The 19,201-nt window shown below is 36.0% G+C and overlaps 1 protein-coding gene across 1 annotated transcript in view; it reads right to left on the reverse strand.

Moving 5' to 3' along the window:
• Positions 1–14,481: 14,481 nt before the first annotated feature.
• LOC131737219 (hormonally up-regulated neu tumor-associated kinase-like) overlaps positions 14,482–19,201 on the reverse strand; it is a 40,410-nt gene continuing 35,690 nt past the window's right edge. Inside the window, exons 9-10 of the mRNA XM_059024780.1 lie at positions 18,824–19,058; positions 14,482–15,991 (exon numbers count right to left, since the gene is read on the reverse strand). Coding sequence (XP_058880763.1) covers positions 15,219–15,991; positions 18,824–19,058 — 1,008 coding nt within the window. The 3' untranslated portion in view covers positions 14,482–15,218. The remainder of the gene's footprint in view (positions 15,992–18,823; positions 19,059–19,201) is intronic.

The following is a 19,201-nucleotide window of genomic DNA, read 5'->3' on the forward strand; positions in this document are numbered from 1 at the left end:
CTGTATATCTGTATCCAGTGGTGTAGTGCTATATTTATAAGTGAGGGGTCGCTATTATCTACGCCCCGCTCTCTCAACCCTACCACACCTGTTTCCCCATAAACTCAACAGAAATGCAGTTTATCACTAGTAGTTACAGTATTTGAAAGGGCTAACAAGTGTACCAATTGATTACAAATTCAGACAATCAGGTATTGAGGTATTATTGTAAAGCAACTAGACTTACAGCTATTTATATTAAATAAATAAACAAACACTACATATTTTCACAACCAGTTTCATACACTAATACACACATGATTAAAACACTGTCATTATTATTATTAATCCTATGTGCAACACTCCCTCACTCCCCCTTCTCATATATTGAATGGTTTGGTCCAGAATCAACTCGTCTCATTGTCTTATTGCAGGCGCTTAAGAGCGAATGAGACTGAGGTTTTGAAACAGAAGTGCATCCGTTTGCAAAATAAGATGTGTAAGGCCACAGGTACCCTTTATTTGTTTGTTGCAATTGAGTTGTATCTTTTAAATAAATGTTTAGCTTATTTTATCTACATTATTTCTTATATATGGGTCTAAAATAAGAACTGTCCCAATTATTACATCTAATTGTAAAGCATTAATACAGGTTCCCTTCTTATTCACACCTGTTGTTCCAGACCAGGCACGCTATATTCAAACTTTTTTCATCATTTATCTCTCAAGTGTTTCTTATGGTTATTGTATTCTTTGCTTATTTGTATGGGTCATACACATGTATATCTCCATATATTAATAGGAGCAAAACAGTTCAATATTCTACATGTGAAGTATGGAAGCGGTGCTCTCCGTGCCCAAGAGAAGTGTGGGGGGGGGCGGTGCTCCCCCACGATCCCCCAGCACTACACCCCTGCCTGTATCAGTACTAGTAGTACAAAATTAAATAATAAACCTGATCTCAAATAAAATAACAAGGAAAATAAAATCAAAACACCCCCCCCCCCCCATGAAAGCTACCTCCTTGAAAAGGTTTAGATTCCTTTGTTTTAACTAAAACAAGAATAGGAAGATGCTGCGTCACAAGAAAAAAAAACCGCACAAGCAACACAAAATATCTTACCTTTGTTAAAAAGCAATACACTTGCTTTTCTTTTCAACAGAATGTATAATGAAACAAAAAAAGCAGGCTAAAGTGATTATGAGGCACACCAAATAGGAGTTGACTATCAGACGCCACAGCTCACAACAAAAACAACTAACAGTTGCAAACAAGACACTGCAAGAAAAAAAACTTTTTTAACAACAAGAAACTCGAAAAAATAACTTACCTTTGTTAAGACATGTATTTCTGATAATCAAAAAAAGTGCTTGTTAAAATGAAATGTGTATCCCTTTAAGCAGCACACACAACTCATGGGAAAAAGCCATTCAAGGCGATTGCATTTCAACAAAATAGACAAAGCTTATGTGTGCAAAAAGTTAATTAAAAATACTTTTTTTACACACACTTTGGAAGTGCCATCTGTGTACAAACCTGTACTGCTAGTACTATACTATTAAATCAGATTTATGGGGCCATATTTTCAAAGTTTTTACTCTAGCTCCTATTTTTTCTAAAATGGTAAAACACCTGTTTACAGAACTAGAACCAAACAAGTTTTATATTTCAAGTTCACCTAAGCACTTTAAAATCGTTTTGTTTTTATTTTGTAACATTTCCATGTTTTTTTCTCCTTTCAAAAAATAAAGAAGGGAGGGAAAGCTTTGAAAATATGATCCCCTGATCTAAAATAAAAAGTATACAAAAAAACACAAAAAATATCTACTGCAACTATATTATTTTAGTTGAACTAAAACAGGGAAACAAGGTCTTTGTGGAATTTAAAGACCTTACAAGTAAAAAATAAATAAAACCCTGTCTGTTTACAAGATGATATATGAATGCTTTGTTTTCAAGAAGTGTAGTAAAACAGATGTATAGTACAGCAACTAAAGTTTTTAGACACAAACAAAATTGCTGTTCGTGCGAGTTAAAGATAAGATCCCAAAAAACGCACAAAAAATAACTAAAATCCAACAAAAAAACACCTTTAAGTAAATGATAAACTAGTTGTTTTTTCTTTGAAAAATGAAAAATAAATTAGTTGCACGGTCAAGCGCACACACAATCTGAAGGACTAGCCTTGAAAAAACTTTTTTAAAGATATATTTTAAGAAATAATATTATTTTAAAAAAATTGTTAGGAAATCACTTTTTCAAAGTTAAATTAATATATCTCCTGAAAAGAGTTTGATTCTGAGCCCAGCATTCTGTCTGCAACACAAAATGACACTTAGTTCCACTTTGTCAGAGACTGTGTCACACTGGTCCCTCCTCTTTCCCCCTTTTGATTGGCTATATCTCTAGGCTTGAGATTGACAGTCATTACTTCCCTATTGGAACCAAGAGCTGATTCAATGCATTTTTTTTTACGTATATTTATTTTCCTACAAATAACCAATAGTAAGAAAATAACTTGTGTATTACTCGTAAAAAAAAAAAAAATGGCTATACTCATTACGGATATATTTGTTTGAGTCATTACTCGGCACACCCCTAGACACATCTGTTTCCTCTCAATGTGGTGGGAACTATGCATCCTTGTTCATGTAATAATGTGTATACATTTTACAAGACTCTTATTGTTTTAAGAGTGATGTCTTGTGCATTTTTATTTATTTTAACTGCAAAAGATGTATGGCTTGTTGGTCTTGAAACAACACTTCCACATTTATAATGTAAGTTGCCACTGAGTTATATTACTTTGCACTTGAGTTTATTTTTTTTATTAATGACAGGTTGTACACTGACTGGCCATAAAAGTATTGACTTGCTACCAGCCTTTAATATGAAGCATTTTTTTAGTTGTCACAATAAGTTGCACATATCTGCAAGCTCAATCTGTCATAACCCCATCGCAACCGTCATCCAGAACTCTGCTGCCCGCCTGGTGTTCTCTCTGCCTCACTTCACCCACGCTACTCCACTACTCCGCTCACTCCACTGGCTCCCGATCACCGCTCGCATCCAGTTCAAGACTCTTGTACTAGCCTACAGATGCCTTGACCAGACTGCACCCAGCTACCTCCAGACCCTCATCTCTCCCTACACCCCCACTCGACCTCTCCGCTCCGCCTGCACTAGAAGACTGGCTCTACCTCCGCTACGCTCCCCTGCCTCCCGAGCCCGCTCCTTCTCCACCCTTGCTCCGCAGTGGTGGAACGACCTTCCTACAGATGTCAGGACTGCCCAGTCCCTGACCACATTCCGGCACCTCCTTAAGACTCACCTCTTCAAACAGCACCTGTAGAACTCCTCTGTTGTATCCTGGGACACTATCACCCTTCATTTAAATATGCTTTATTTTGCTCTTAACTGCCCCCTATTTTACTGCATTTAATCCTGTACTTCAGAATATTGTAATCTGCCAAGTGTTTAACCTGTAGTATTTTGTACTTAATATATCCTGATGTAACTATCACTATTTAATCATATCCTGATGTAACTTTCACTATTATCTGCTGTATTATTGAATTGTGGTTTGTCACACTTGAAAAAAAATAAATAATAATTATTGTATTTCTTGCTCTTATTGTATGACTTGTATTGTAACACTTGAATGTATTTGTATTTGCTTGCGATTGTAAGTCGCTCTGGATAAGGGCGTCTGCTAAGAAATAAATAAATAATAATAATAATAATAATAATAATAATAATAATAATAATAATAATAATAATAATAATAATAATAATAATAACCGAAATTGTAATTTCTTCCGGTGGTGGTTTTCTATAAATGTTTCCAATGAAGAAACACTCAGGAGGCTGTCTTGATGGAACTACTGGGCTGAGGGACAAGCTTTCCTGTGATTGTTGCTGAATAGTTGCACACAACTCTCATAAAGGTCTACTGGATCACATGACATGCCATGTGACCCCATACATTTCCATACACAGCAAATTAGGGTATGTTCTAATTTTGCTTGCATCCTTTTGTCCAGCCAGTTTATATAGCTTAAATGCATGATGTTTTTGTTATTGCCTATATTGTTTAAATTATTTTTAAAATAAAAAATGTATTTGAAATTTAACCATGGAATTATCAATGTAGAAAGCAAAAATGCATTACACAATGCACCTAAATAAACAGATAATTGTAATAAAAAAATTAAAAAAATAAACTTTTGAAAATGTTTGTCTCCAACTAAGTTTCTTTAATGTTTATTACCGGTAGTATCAGAGTTCAACAGCTTATCAGCCTTTTACCCTAAAAACAAAACTAATAGATAGATAATTAGTTACAATTATACATGTAATAGTTACTTAATAAAGCAAGTTTGCATAGATCGGTGAACTGTTCAACATTGGTTATATTAATGTCTTTAGAGATCTTATAACATAAAGTGTAACCATGCTTTTAAAATGCAGCGATGAATTTAGTAAAAAAAAAAAAAAAAGGTAATAATAAAAGTAATAAAAACTAATGATAAATATAAATTGATTTGACAAACACCTACTTGCTCAAACAATGCCTTAAGTATAACAGTACTGTGTTGTTCTTTCTGGTTGGCATCTGTATATTTTCTATTTGTACTGGAATTAGTTACAACAGGAGTCCCAAGGCCAAGCTCTCCTATAAAGTTTCCATTTATCCATTAGACGTTTTGAATGCTTCATGTTTAATATTTCATCCTTCCCAATGAGAATTCATTATGTGCTGTCAGCGTGCTTCATTGCTATTGTAATGAGTTTTCAGCCCTGTTCCAACAAGTCTCCCTCAACAGGCTACAGTTAATGATTTGCCAGAAGTGCCAGTGAGGCTTGTAATGGTATTTGCAGTGCTTTATAGCTTCCATAGACAAAGCAACAATAGCTGAGCATCTCGTTTGCTAAGAGATAGGAATTCAAATAACTAACCAAGCTCTCAGGCATTTACTGTAATCATGTCAGGGCTTGCAGAATATTTCACTAATAGTATCCCAAAAGGATTAAGACTCCTCTGTCAGTCTAAGAAACCAAATCAGCATTTATATGTCAATCCTATCACTTATCTAGTGTTTTCTGGCAACTGTCATACCCACAAAATATGGAGATATTCAGTTGGATTCACAAGGCTTTAACCCATGACTCGCTGTTCTCTTTATTTTTTTTTATGGATTGTACTGTATGCATGTATGTACAGTATAGAGCAGTTTCAGGAACGTGTAATGTAATTTATCAAAACAGCTTCTTTAGATACCATTAGATAAGCTTTGTGAACAGGGCTCATTAAAATACTAATTCTTTTTAAATAAAACAGATGTATCACCCACACAGATCATATAATCTGGAAAAAGTTGATGGAAAAAGCACCAGTATTGAAGACTGCATAAAAAATGGGAATGCTGATGCTGCTATGAGACAGACAGGGGAAATAGGTCTAATGGACAAAGTATGATGTATTGAAAAGTTACTTATATATAAAAAGACTGCATTCTCCTGTTTCCAATGAGAACTGAACCCCTGTAGCTATTGCCTATGCTTGGCACCCTATAGTAGTGCTAGAATCTTGTTGACCATCGCATTGTTTGGTGGCTCCACATGCTGCTCTACAAAATATATTTTTCAGAGCAAAGTAGCTGTGACTTTACTTCCTGTATATAAATGTTAATGTAAATTGTTAAAATCATTAATAACATGCATGTTTAAAGAAAGCATTTCATTTCTCTTTTATTCTGAACACTGCATCTGTGGAGTCTGCAAATATATATATAGCCACCCTATCCACTAGATGCTTGCTAGTGGTAGATATGTAATGATGATAGGTTGCATTGTTTTCTCTGGACAGAAGAAAGTGCCTTTCTCAGACTACATACAGAAATCAAGGTCATAAATTGCCCTCTGTCCCTAACACAATACATTATATTTTTTATTGCTTAATTAGGTGTAGCAATACATCACCAGTTTTCTATAGATGATGGATTTACGATTGTATTGATAAGAAAGCTTGATAGAAGCATAGTCAGTAAATCTCATATTAACAAAAAAAACAGACAATTAACTTTCTTCTATGATCCTTTTACATAAAGACATAAAGATATAAACTATCTGGCACTGCTTGCGTTTTAATGAAATTGGTAAAAGTGTATTTCTGTAACCAATGGATAAAACAATATATGTACAGTACTGTGCAAAAGTTTTAGGCAGGTGTGAAAAAATGCTGAAAAGTAAGAATGCTTTCAAAAATAGACATGTTAATAGATTATATTTATCAATTAACTAAATGCAAAGTGAGTGAACAGAAGAAAAATCTAAATCAAATCCATATTTGGTGTGACCACCCTTTGCCTTCAAAACAGCATCAATTCTTCTAGGTACACTTGCACAAAGTCAGGGATTTTGTAGGCATATAGTCAGGTGTATGATTAAACAATTATACCAAACAGGTGCTAATGATCATCAATTCAATATGTAGGTTGAGACACAATCATTAACTGAAACAGAAACAGCTGTGTAGGAGGAATAAAACTGGGTGAGGAACAGCCAAAGTCAGCTAACAAGGTGAGGTTGCTGAAGACGGTTTACTGTCAAAAGTCATACACCGTGGCAAGACTGAGCACAGCAACAAGACACAAGGTAGTTATACTGCATCAGCAAGGTCTCTCCCAGGCAGAAATTTCAAGGCAGACAGGGGTTTCCAGATGTGCTGTCCAAGCTCTTTTGAAGAAGCACAAAGAAACGGGCAAAGTTGAGGACCGTAGACGCAGTGGTCGGCCAAGGAAACTTACTGCAGCAGATGAAAGACACATCATGCTTACTTCCCTTCACAATCGGAAGATGTCCAGCAGTGCCATCAGCTCAGAATTGGCAGAAAACAGTGGGACCCTGGTACACCCATCTACTGTCCGGAGAAGTCTGGTCAGAAGCGGCCTTCATGGAAGACTTGCGGCCAAAAAGCCATACCTCCGACATGGAAACAAGGCCAAGCGACTCAACTATGCACGAAAACACAGGAACTGGGGTGCAGAAAAATGGCAGCAGGTGCTCTGGACTGATGAGTCAAAATTTGAAATATTTGGCTGTAGCAGAAGGCAGTTTGTTCGCCGAAGGGCTGGAGAGCGGTACACGAATGAGTGTCTGCAGACAACAGTGAAGCATGGTGGAGGTTCCTTGCAAGTTTGGGGCTGCATTTCTGCAAATGGAGTTGGGGATTTGGTCAGAATTAATGGTCTCCTCAATGCTGAGAAGTACAGGCAGATACTTATCCATCATGCAATACCATCAGGGAGGCATCTGATTGGCCCCAAATTTATTCTGCAGCATGACAACGACCCCAAACATACAGCGAAAGTCATTAAGAACTATCTTCAGCGTAAAGAACAAGAAGGAGTCCTGGAAGTGATGGTATGGCCCCCACAGAGCCCTGATCTCAACATCATCGAGTCTGTCTGGGATTACATGAAGAGAGAGAAGCAACTGAGGCTGCCTAAATCCACAGAAGAACTGTGGTTAGTTCTCCAAGATGTTTGGGCCAACCTACCTGCAGAGTTCCTTCAAAAAGAATTGAATTTTTCACACCTGCCTAAAACTTTTGCACAGTACTTGTATGTGTAATAAATGCTGTCTTTATAGCCAAAACTACCTGCAGTATTAACATAAAGTAAAAAGTGCTCAGGTTTAAATTTTAGTTCCAGCTTGCTGAATTAAATTTACAAACTTTATTGGGAATGGACCTTCCACTCCTTAAAAATACCTGAAGGTTTCTGTGCTATTCATTTATTGTATTTCTTTTATATTATGAATATCCCAAAGGAGTAAGACAAGCCCCTTTGACCTTTGTGGATTAATGTTAACATTTAGTACATTTCGACTGGAAAGATCAAAGGAGGCAACATTTTTCACAAGGAGATTTCATTGTATAGTGAATGCAATCATTACCAGTGATTATTTTTGCAAATACTCAAATACAGTGTTCATTTTTACCATAGACATGTACCACCAGTGTATAGGTAGCAGTTGTCTAGTCGAGCTAGAACTTACATAATTAATAGGCAAGCTAAGTCAAATGACTCATCTCTCCCGTACAACTGTCTGATTCAGTCAGTAGTCCTCTTGATGCATCGAAAAGAGCATTAGGAACTTTTTATATTACAAACTACTTCTTTAAGAAGGCTAAAAATGCTGACAAAGACAACAGAAGCAGTGCATCGACTACGACTGTGGACACAAACACAAACGAAGACACTGACACAGACACGTAAGGCTTCTGACAAGATGAGAAAGGCACTTTGCGGAAATACTTGTAGAAATTTGATAAACACATTAGCTATCATATGTGTTACTAGAAGTTCAGTGTACAAATATAATGTGAATTCGTATAATAATTTTTTTTAAAGAAATTCAATATTTTAGTGCATAGGCGCCATCTCCGAAGCACTCATGGGGACTAATACCGTCTTGGGAATTTGAAGACCTATGTTTTAGTGGCGTTCCGGTACCTTCAGATTTAAGACTGCACTGTGTAACACAGGCTAGACCAACAAAGTGCTGTATTATTGTAAAAGCCAGCACCATTATGCATGCTATAAGTGTAACAGGTGGGACTCATTTTGTGACTGCTTAACAAGTGCTCATTACCACTCTTTGTGCACATAAGCTAGCGTCTCAGCTTGCTCGGTGAAAAGCATTCATTTTTGTCGCAAGCCGGGGTTGCTAACTACTGTTTGAAGCGAGTCTTACCTGTGTTGAAGGGGTGTTCCAATGTCTCAGTACAATATCTGTTTTATTTTATTTTAAACTGTTTGTAATCACTGCTATAACCACTTACTGGTATTTGTAGGTTAAACTGTGCAGGACGGTGCCAATGTTGCTGTGCATCGAGGTAATTTGTACAATATCTTAGTTAATGTGGGGTGAGTTAAAGAGGTCCCGAGGTAACCTGTTTTAAATGTAGCGCTGGCATTGCTATTAATTGTCATTTTTGTTTTTGCAGACGGAGCAATTGTAAGCCTTTTTTAATTTTTCCTTCGACCTGTGACCTTGCCAAGGTCAACCTAAAGTGAGAAAGGGACCTTGACCAGAAAAATCACCATGGTTGCAATTTAGATGCTACCATCATGTGTAGCACCTCGTTCTACTCGTGTTGAATAGGGCTTTTCTGAAATTCTAGGAGCACCCTACTCACTTCTGGCAAACTGCCAGACGAGGGGTAACTGGCGAGTTTTATTCGAACTTCAGCCTAACCCTTTACCCTGTAGGGGATGTGGGTCCTAAAATGTAAGTATTGTTGTAAGACCCTTAGGTACCAGTCTTCCACATTTGGTTTCAAGTCCCACCACTGGTCATTAAACCCCCTTGAAATTAGAATTTTTGCTATTTATACCAAGTTTAGGCTGAAAAAACTTGCGTGGGGGGACTCCAAAAAATCACTTAAAGATATGATAGATGTTGATGAGATCTACAAGTATCAAGCAAAATATTATGGTATCCGGGGATTTTGGATTTTTGGCAGATTTTTGAAGTTGCATTTGTCATGCATTTAAGCATTGCTTATGGCCACTTTGGTGAGGCTAAAGTACCACATAGTTCTATCCAAACTGACTATTTCTTCAACTTTGCATTCTCTGAGGATTGATCTAGAGGAAAAAGTAACAGTATGTGCTTCCACTGGCACAAGCTTGGAGCTGACGGGTTATGAACTTGCATGGGACTTGGGACTTGGGACTTCTTTGTTACGATGACACATTTGAAACTACCAAAACCTCACTTAGTTGGGTTTTAAAAACTAAATTCACGGTTTTTCTTGAAAAAAAAACCCATCCCTGTTTACCAAAAAAATAAATACATAAATAAATAGAAAATCAAAGTGAAATACAGGCTAGTCATACAAGGACGGTGATCTCAATCAATGGAGGCCTATATGATCTTGCAGCGTCTCTGTTAGCAAATAAACAATTTACTTTTAACTTTAATCTTGAGAATAAGGATTGGGTTCATTTTTAGGGCAGTAAATGTGGTAATGCGGTGATATAATGTTATTAATGGAGATTGGGAACAGATAAAGAAAGTGAAACTTACCGCATGCTGGGTGTCTGATTCTGTGTGTGTGTGTGTGTGTGTGTGTGTGTGTGTGTGTGTGTGTGTGTTTGGGAGGTGTGTCTCAGTAAGGGGGCGCGCGCGGTATAGCAGCCCTAGATATAGTCAGAAGAGCGCGCGCTCACCATGTTATAGATGAGAGGGAAGCATTCAATCGGAAATAATGTTTATTTGTCCAAAGAAGTACCACTCCTATAGGAAAATGTTTGGTATGACATTTTGTGTTTTTAGAAAAAGAAACAAAGAAAAGAAAAACTGAAATGCTGCATTTAAAAAAAAATGTTTTGCTGGTATTAGTTGTTTATCTTTGTTAATTTGGTATGTTCTGGGGGGGGGGGGGGGGGATTGGTGGTGTTGTTACTGAAAGGTATAAATAGCCTGGGTCAGCCTTGCCAGGAGAGTCTGTGAGACTGCTGTTACCATTTACAGAGCTTAGTGGGATCTGTTTACCAGGTTATAGCCGCTTTTGAATAGCCAGTACTTCATTATTTTTTGTTTGTTTTTGATTTTATCTGTGATACCACTGTTATTCACAGTTAACCACTTGTTCTGAGGTTCTTGCACTGCACTGCTAATAAAATATATCCAGCTTGGCTAAAAAAAAAAGAAATACTTTTTGTCTAAACTTGAAGTTTTTATCTTCACCCGCACACCGGTCCCTAACACATACACTTACTGTGTATGGATCCCTCACCAAAACAATTTGAAGAGAATGACATGTCACCAAAGAGTTCTTGCAGAGGATATAACTTATTTTATGAAATGATGATAGGGGGTTCTTCCGTGATTTTGTATTGCTCATACACAGTAACTTGAGAAGTGCATAGAGAGTTCAATTATTTCAATCTCTCTTCGCCATTTCACACTGCAATGATATCACAACAGCTAGTTAATTATTCAGGAAGTGTTCAGAACCTAATCAAAGATTCCTTTACAGCTGAATTATTAACAAACATGTATTTTTTTCTGTTTTAAAAAGCCTTTAGAAATGCAGGTGAAGGTTAGTATAATGGATTTAGTCGTATGAACCCACTTATTAATGAATAGCGTAAAATGTCTATTTTCATAATTTCACTTTATTTAAATCTCGCGCTACTTCATTCAAAAGAAAAAGAACACACAACAGAAATTAATTTGCCACTGAAACAACTTAGAGAGCTTCTTTCATAAGAGAGAGGCGGGCCTCACATTCTTGCATCACGCGGGTTCTTCACCGAATCCAAAAATCTAGCAAGGAGTTGGAGCGAGATGCTCTTAAGATAGCAGGTTTCTTTAAAACATATTTATTAACAGCCAGGCAACATAATTGTACAGAAGGATGTTTTTTCCCCTCAATTGTACAAACTTTGTAAATAATAGTACTAGCTGTCTACAGACAGTATGGAACTGTCAGAGTTCATGCAACAGAACATGGTACTATAGGAGGCTGTGTGGTCCAGTGGTTAAAGAAAAGGGCTTGTAACCAGGAGGTCCCTGGTTCAAATCCCACCTCAGCCACTGACTCATTGTGTGACCCTGAGCAAGTCACTTAACCTCCTTGTGCTCCGTCTTTCGGGTGGGACGTAATTGTAAGTGACTCTGCAGCTGATGCATAGTTCACACACCCTAGTCTCTGTAAGTCGCCTTGGATAAAGGCGTCTGCTAAATAAACAAATAAATAATAATAATAATGTTAGATCATAATAATCATGCATGTGTGTATATATATATATATATATATATATATATATATATATATATATATATATATATATATATATATATATATATACATTTTTAAATATTGCACTGGCTTCTTTTATATATCTATGTGTTACAGGCAAAGCCCAAAATACAGATTGCCCAGTTTCAGGCTTTGCCTGTAACATATATACCCATACACTTATAAAGAAAATGTAAAATGGCTAAATGAAAAATAATACAGAAAGACAAACACATTAATTTTCAAGATAAATTGGCAGTTGTAGCTGATAAGCAGCCCTTTGCAACTACTGACAAATTTATGTGCTGAGTTATCAGAAATTATTAACAAGAAAAGAAAAAAAAGCATCTACACTAACATTTCAAGTCATGTAAATACTACAGCAATACTACAGTTAAAAAAAATAAAATAAAAAAAAAAAAAATGTTAAAATAATCCAACACCAATTACAGTATTAGGAGACATTAAAAAAAAGACTAACTTTTGATTCAGTCTTTTCACGCTTATGAAATGTGTCTTTTCATTTGTCTGTTTGCATTCAGTTTTGTTGTTTTTTGCATCATTATTTGCTGTTGGTGTGATTTTTTCTTTCTCAATCTAGATTTTACAAAATCTGAAAGAGTCATTTTCACAATTTCCCTGTTTGCAATGGTTGCATTCCTAATAACGATGAGTAGCAATACTTCCAAAAATCATTCCTAATTTCAACGATGAGGGCTAGTGACGTGTTACGCTGGCTCAACACTGACTCAACAAACTCACCGACTCTAACAGCTGGTGAGCTACTCAACAAAAAAGATGGTGGCATCCACAGCTAGCATCAAACTGTGCTACAGAGCATATCGGCTTCAAAACGGTAAATGTTAAAAAATACAAACAGACAAAAAAAACATTATTTTAATTTATAAAACAGTGCAAACTGCAACAAAGTAGCTATAAGACATTATTTTTGTAAAACAGTTTTATTGTATAACATTAAGGGAGAATTAGATACGTTTTAGCATATACCGGCACTGAGCTCCGAAAAAGTCTGAAATGCAACTTAAAATCTATTTCGAAATACAGATGGACCAAGTCTGGGGCATAGTTGCAGGCTTTTGCATGTGTCTCTGCATTGTGCTTTGTATCAGTAAGCTGCCATTATAGAATCTTCTTTGTCAGATATTTCTATAATTTTTTCTCTGCATAAAACTGCACAGACAACTGCAGCAGCCACTGCACTGACCTCCATTAATCAACAAAGCGTTCCTAAATACCTAGACATGTTGACCTTTCAGTGACATTTTTGTTTACTCAATGCTGAAAACTACTGTTGAGTTTAGTTAGGTATGCACCCAATTCCAACATCAAATGATTGGAAGGGGGTGGATTTGATGACATCACAAAAAGGGGAAGAACTTCAAAACTACTGGTGCTGTTCCGTACAATCAGACAAAACATTGAACCGAATTTTATTTTCAGGCACTGCTTGTATACTAATCAAGATTCACACTAGAAAATGAAGTTTTCTATGAAATTTTTATACTTTAGAGTTCATTCAAGTGTATGGTTTTAAAAAATATATATATATATTTTTTTAAAAACATGTGTTTTAACTTTGTAACCGAAAACATTAACAGTTATAATGGCGTCTTGAAACCAATGATGTTTTATTGATTTAATTTTATTGATGTTGACAGGTAAGCTTTTTTTCTACTTAATAATTGTTTTTAACACATTTAACTGGATTATTTTTCAAATCTCAGATAAGACATTTGTTAAAACCAGTATTACATGTGTATGTTCATTTTTGTTGGACTTTAGCAACATTATTCACCTGAAGCCGATTTGTGCTGCCAAGCGCGATCATGAAGTCACCAAAATAATTTCTGAATACTCAGAATGCCCTCGGCTTCTACCACCGTAAACTGGTTTTGAAATTGGAGTTCTGTAAATATAACAATTATGAACCCTGCTAATCTAGGATACTAACTAAAAGCTGCATATCTTGTGCAACAAGTGTTCTACTCTGGTACTAATTAAATGTTTTGTTGTTACTGGCTGTTGTTGTTTTTGTTGTTACCACAGAAAAATGGTTCTCAGAAAATCACTTTGGCACCAATAAACAATAAACTGTGGCACCACATGATGCTTCTGTAACATGAGCTAAAAAAAAGTAAAAATAAAAAATAACAGTACTGGATTACTTTTGATGGTTTTACTGATATATTTTTGAAAAGCCATAGCTATATTACATATTGCACCATTGTTTTCTAAAAAAAAAAAAAAAGTAATAGAAACTATCAACATATTTTAATATTATTTAAAGTGTCAATAATTTGAAAAAGCATGTCACCAAGACCTACATCCACAGTTTAATTCAAATCAGGACAATTGTGTGCCAGAGCCTTGAAAAAGCAGTTCACCTTGAACTAACATATGATCCCCTCAACAATATCCATTCATGGGCAGTTTTGTTCTAAAAAAGGCAAGTCAAGTAAATACTGGAATTTGCCAAAATGTTTGTCTGCTTACTCCGCCGAGCACATTGAGGCTGTTTTACAGCAATGGTAGTTTAAATAAAAAAAACAAAAACACATTTTATTATGTAACAGTAATTTTACAACAAAACACATTTATTTCAATAATACAATTACAAACATTCATTACAAAACTGTAAACTTTCATATTTACATACCTGTAATCTTTTTTTTATTTTAAATTATATTTATTTATTTATTTTTACAGCATTTATACTTGTTATCAGAAACATCTGCAAACTACTTCATGTTATACCTTGACAGAAGGCAATGTAGATTTTCCTTTAACCATACAGTAGGTAAAAGTGAATGCCTTAAATATTCAATACATAATAAAATCCTTTCACAAAAATATGAAATAAAAAATGATACCAGATTGTTTGGTTATTATTTAAATAATTAACTAAAATGTGTTGCTTTATCATTAGTTCTCATTTTTAGTAAATGTTAAGAATGAAATACAAACTTTGGCACATACATTTAATACAGCATTTTGTACATATCACTGCATGGAGTCACCCAATAACACATCTCTAAGGGCTACAAACATGCATTACAATTAGACTAATTGCCCAACATTATCATATGAGAGCACCCAAATCAGTCCTACATAGTCTTTCCATCTGCAACTGAATTCATTCTGTTCTGATGTGAATTAAAATAGCCTTGTAAATCTATTACAGAATCAATGGTGAGAGCAGGCTGTATTTCTTACTGCGATTCATATGTGTATGCCAGTCAGATTGTATTTCCTTTATGACTAAAGAATTATTGACCAAAGAAAAAAAAAAAAAAGTATAATCAGCACAAATTAAAAATTTGCTGCTGCTACAGTACAGTATGTGCCTACGCATTTTGCAAGTGCAGGTTAAAACCTCAGATTCCCTCCCCCGAATCTCATTCACCCAAAATCCATTCTTAACAACTCAGTCTTCTTGTCAGACTTGGACTGGAAGGGTTGAGAGAGTACTGGCAGATTCAAGTCAGCCCCTTTATGAGTGTGTCTGATCTGTATGGAGTGCCTTTTGACAATGTTGTTATTGACAGGAGCGCAAGTCTTCTCTTTGGAATGACGCAGGCTTTTAACAATCAGTGCTTGCTGACGCGAAGAAGGAAAACAAGGAGGTCTTGAGCCATTGACTAGGAATGGAGGGGAATCATTGGTTGAGTGTCTCGCTATCCCAATCCATGTGATCTTCCTGGAGATACTGTCCCTCAGTGCAGTCTGCCTCAGCTTTGGCAAAGGGGACAGCTGAGATGAATCGATTGCAACAAAATGGCGTCCTTCCTTCTCTTGGCAACGCCAAGCAGGAGACAATCCCTTGTCATCCATCGCTTGAAGAATATCCTTAAATCTTGTTTCCTGTTGTGGTCCAATGCAGTGAGCTTTGTTCTCCAGCACCAGTCTAAGCGTCTCGTTGTCCGTGGGTGATGTTTGAGGTTTTGAAGTTTGTTCATTTTCTTGATATTTTATTGGCTCCACTGGAGTATTCTCAAAGGCAGTAGTTATTTGCTCCGGAAGCTTTGCTGATTTGCTGGCCTCCATTGGGTCAATGTTTATCTCAACCTTTACTTGTATATCCACAGCTAGTTCTCCAGGCTTATCCAAAACATTCTTCCCAGAACACTTTGGTGGTGCAAGATGGACAAGTTCTCTATCAGCAAATTTCGAAACTGCAAATTGAGAGAGTAAGTCATAAGGCTGCTAAATGAAGCTAATCTAATCGGTCAATACATTTTACTAGGTCAACAGAATACACTACGTTTCAGTTTCATTCAAACCTTAATTTAACAATTTCATAATAGTGTACACATATTAATTGAAAAACAAGAATGTATCTGAGTAAAAGACAAACAATACAGAAATTCAAAAAACAGATAACCAGTGCAGGCACATGCAGATGGTCCTCATAATCCCATTATATGCGCAAGGTTAAAGTCAAATGCATTCTAAAACTTCTATAGAAGGCTAGGTGTAAATTAAAATACAAGTTTGTTGTAGATCGGTGAAATATCAATACAGATATTGTGTTTACAATGTAGATTGTGACAGACATACAGACGTGGGTCAATGCAATAGTTATAAATGAAATGTATAATTTACATTTGAGTAATATTTAACTTACTAGATACTGTACTTTATGGAACACAGATTCTATCCATGTAACAGTTTAAATGTATATATATATATATTATAGTGATAGGAGTCGACTGTGGGCATTTTAATATAAATTAAGTGTAGCAACATTCTATTCGGCTAATAGTAAAAAGTGTTGTTTAAATATGTATGCACACCAACAGTATGCAGAACAAAGAAAGTGAATGATATGTTTAATTTTTGGTTAATAATATTAAAAGTAAAACCATTAATAACATTTTTACATTGTTTGAAATATGCTGATCATAACAATAGTGTTATTTTTCAAAGTCATCTGCTATAACGTTGCAACCATGTTTGGCATTTTCAAAAACGAAAGACTAACGTTGACAACAGTGATATGATATTGAATGCATGTTGTTTTGGTTTTACATGTTGGAAGTTAAAATCAAATGGCATTTAACTAGCTTCCCTTGGCTTTTTACCGTGGGAAGTAGTCTGCTTTGTGTATTTCCTGTATAATAGACAATAAGTTTTACTTTACAGCCCAGCGTTACTTGAAGGACTTCTCTAGTCTCTACAATGTGTTTTGTGCACTCGCATTAGGCGGATACATCATAAGGTAATGTTTTTGAACTGCTTAAAGTGAATGAGTGCATGTACAGGATACAAATATTCATATCAAATCGAAAGTTTATCAGATTATAATCAATCGGAAATGTCTATAGGAGGCTAGACTTGGTGAGGATTGGTGCACAATTAAGGCAGTTATTGGACTCACCCGGTATACTGTGAAGGACGGATGGACGGATGGCCAGACAGACAGACAGACAGACATGATCAGCGTATAAGGGTCCCCATTTTTGAACAAGGACCCTAAAAATGTACTTCCCTCTATATGTACTCGATTTTAGGAGAATGTATGCATTATACATATTGTATAGGTTGTTTCTATACAAGGTATGCATTATTATTATTTATTTCTTAGCAGATGCCCTTATCCAGAGTGACTTACAATTGTTACAAGATATAAGATTATTTTTACATACAATTACCCATTTATACAGTTGGGTTTTTACTGGAGCAATCTAGGTAAAGTACCTTGCTCAAGGGTACAGCAGCAGTGTCGCCACCTGGGATTGAAACCACAACCCTCTGGTCAAGAGTCCAGAGCCCTAACCACTACTCCACACTGCTGCCCTGCATTATCGTATAGATTGTTGTTTTTGATAGGGTAATATACAAGAATTGTATATGATGCATACCAGAATGTAACTCATGGCTGCTAAGCATGTGTCTTATACACACAGAGCATGTTACATTTTTAACATGAGGATATCCTCTTGCAATCTTTCATACAGTATGCTTGCAATAAAAAAGCATGCCGTTGGTCTACAGAGGTTATTTGTTGGTTAACATTATTGATTCTTATATTAATCAGGAGTAACTTGGATCTCTCTCTGGCTTGTACCGTTGATCTAATTCATCTATAACGATTCTGCTGAAATTATATTATTCAGATGTATTTTTTAGTCATTTGAGAACTGTGCACCTGTTCTTAAATACTGCCTTAAGTTAAAAATGCAGTTATTTATTGGAAGTGCAATTATAATGTATTGATCATTGTGTTTTAAATGTGTGTAATACATTATTCTATGTTTGAGTCTTCCTATCTTTCCCCCTTCTTGTTCTTTTTTTTGTCCTCACCCTCTCGTTTAGGTACTCTGTCCTTGGAAACTTTGTATTTAAATTCTTTAAATATGTATTACATGTGCAATTACATGAATACTACAGGCAGCATCGTGTCTGTGTTAGAGTAGGAGCAACTCTGATTAGAGATGATCTTAACTGCACAGGCCAGCCTGTGGAAATCCAATTCCATTTTTGTACTGATTGCCCACAGGACTACTTTGAATTCCTGAAGAGCTTAATTACAAGGTGTCCCATTATGAATTAATCACAAAAGGGGTAAAATGGCTCTTTTGTACCATCTTGTTAGGCAATAGCTTCTTTAACATTGCAGTGCTTGTTGTGTAACATAAAATACTTTAAACAAGCTAACTGAGCAAAAGGAAAAATCCCAAACATACCCCTTTCTCTTTAACAAAATAGAAACATCTGAGGTCAGTCTGGTTCAGGGAATATCAACCACAGTGGTCTTATTTACCCCTATTTTATTAAGTCTATTTTTACACCAGTAGTTGAGATTAACCATGCTGCTATTTCTTCCACTGGCTGGCTTCCCAGAAATGTATGCCCAACAGCATTTAGATGACCTCCATCTCTGGTGTAAAACCAACCGTGGTTCAAAAGAGCTAAAAAAACATTCCGGTGTTAGTCATTATCCCAGACTAGGTCACCCTGGAATAGTTTTATAAGACAGGGCCCTACAGTCCAAGTCACATTACCTTCAGGAAAGTAGCTTTCTTTGTTTTCCAGTGTGATGGCAATTTCCTCCTCAGTTATCACTTCAGCCAGTGCAGGAGCTGAGGAAGGAATATCTGTGTTCTTCTCACTGTTCTTCTGGTTTTCTTGTGCTGCCATCTCAGTCTTCATTCTACTGCTCTGGGTTTCAGCTTCATGACTGGGGTTCCAGAACGGTTTGTTGGTTTGCTTTGTGCTCTTTTCTGTGATGGTGTCCCTCTGAAAGAATTTTTGATGATGGGACATGTGTAATAACAACTGAGAGGATTACATAGCAGCAGATGAAACTGACACTAAAGTAACCCAATACTGTACATTCAATGCATCAATAATCTGACATACACTTGGAAGTCATTTCAGTT

Source organism: Acipenser ruthenus, chromosome 5, assembly GCF_902713425.1.
Source record: "Acipenser ruthenus chromosome 5, fAciRut3.2 maternal haplotype, whole genome shotgun sequence".
Classification (NCBI taxonomy): Eukaryota; Metazoa; Chordata; class Actinopteri; order Acipenseriformes; family Acipenseridae; genus Acipenser; species Acipenser ruthenus.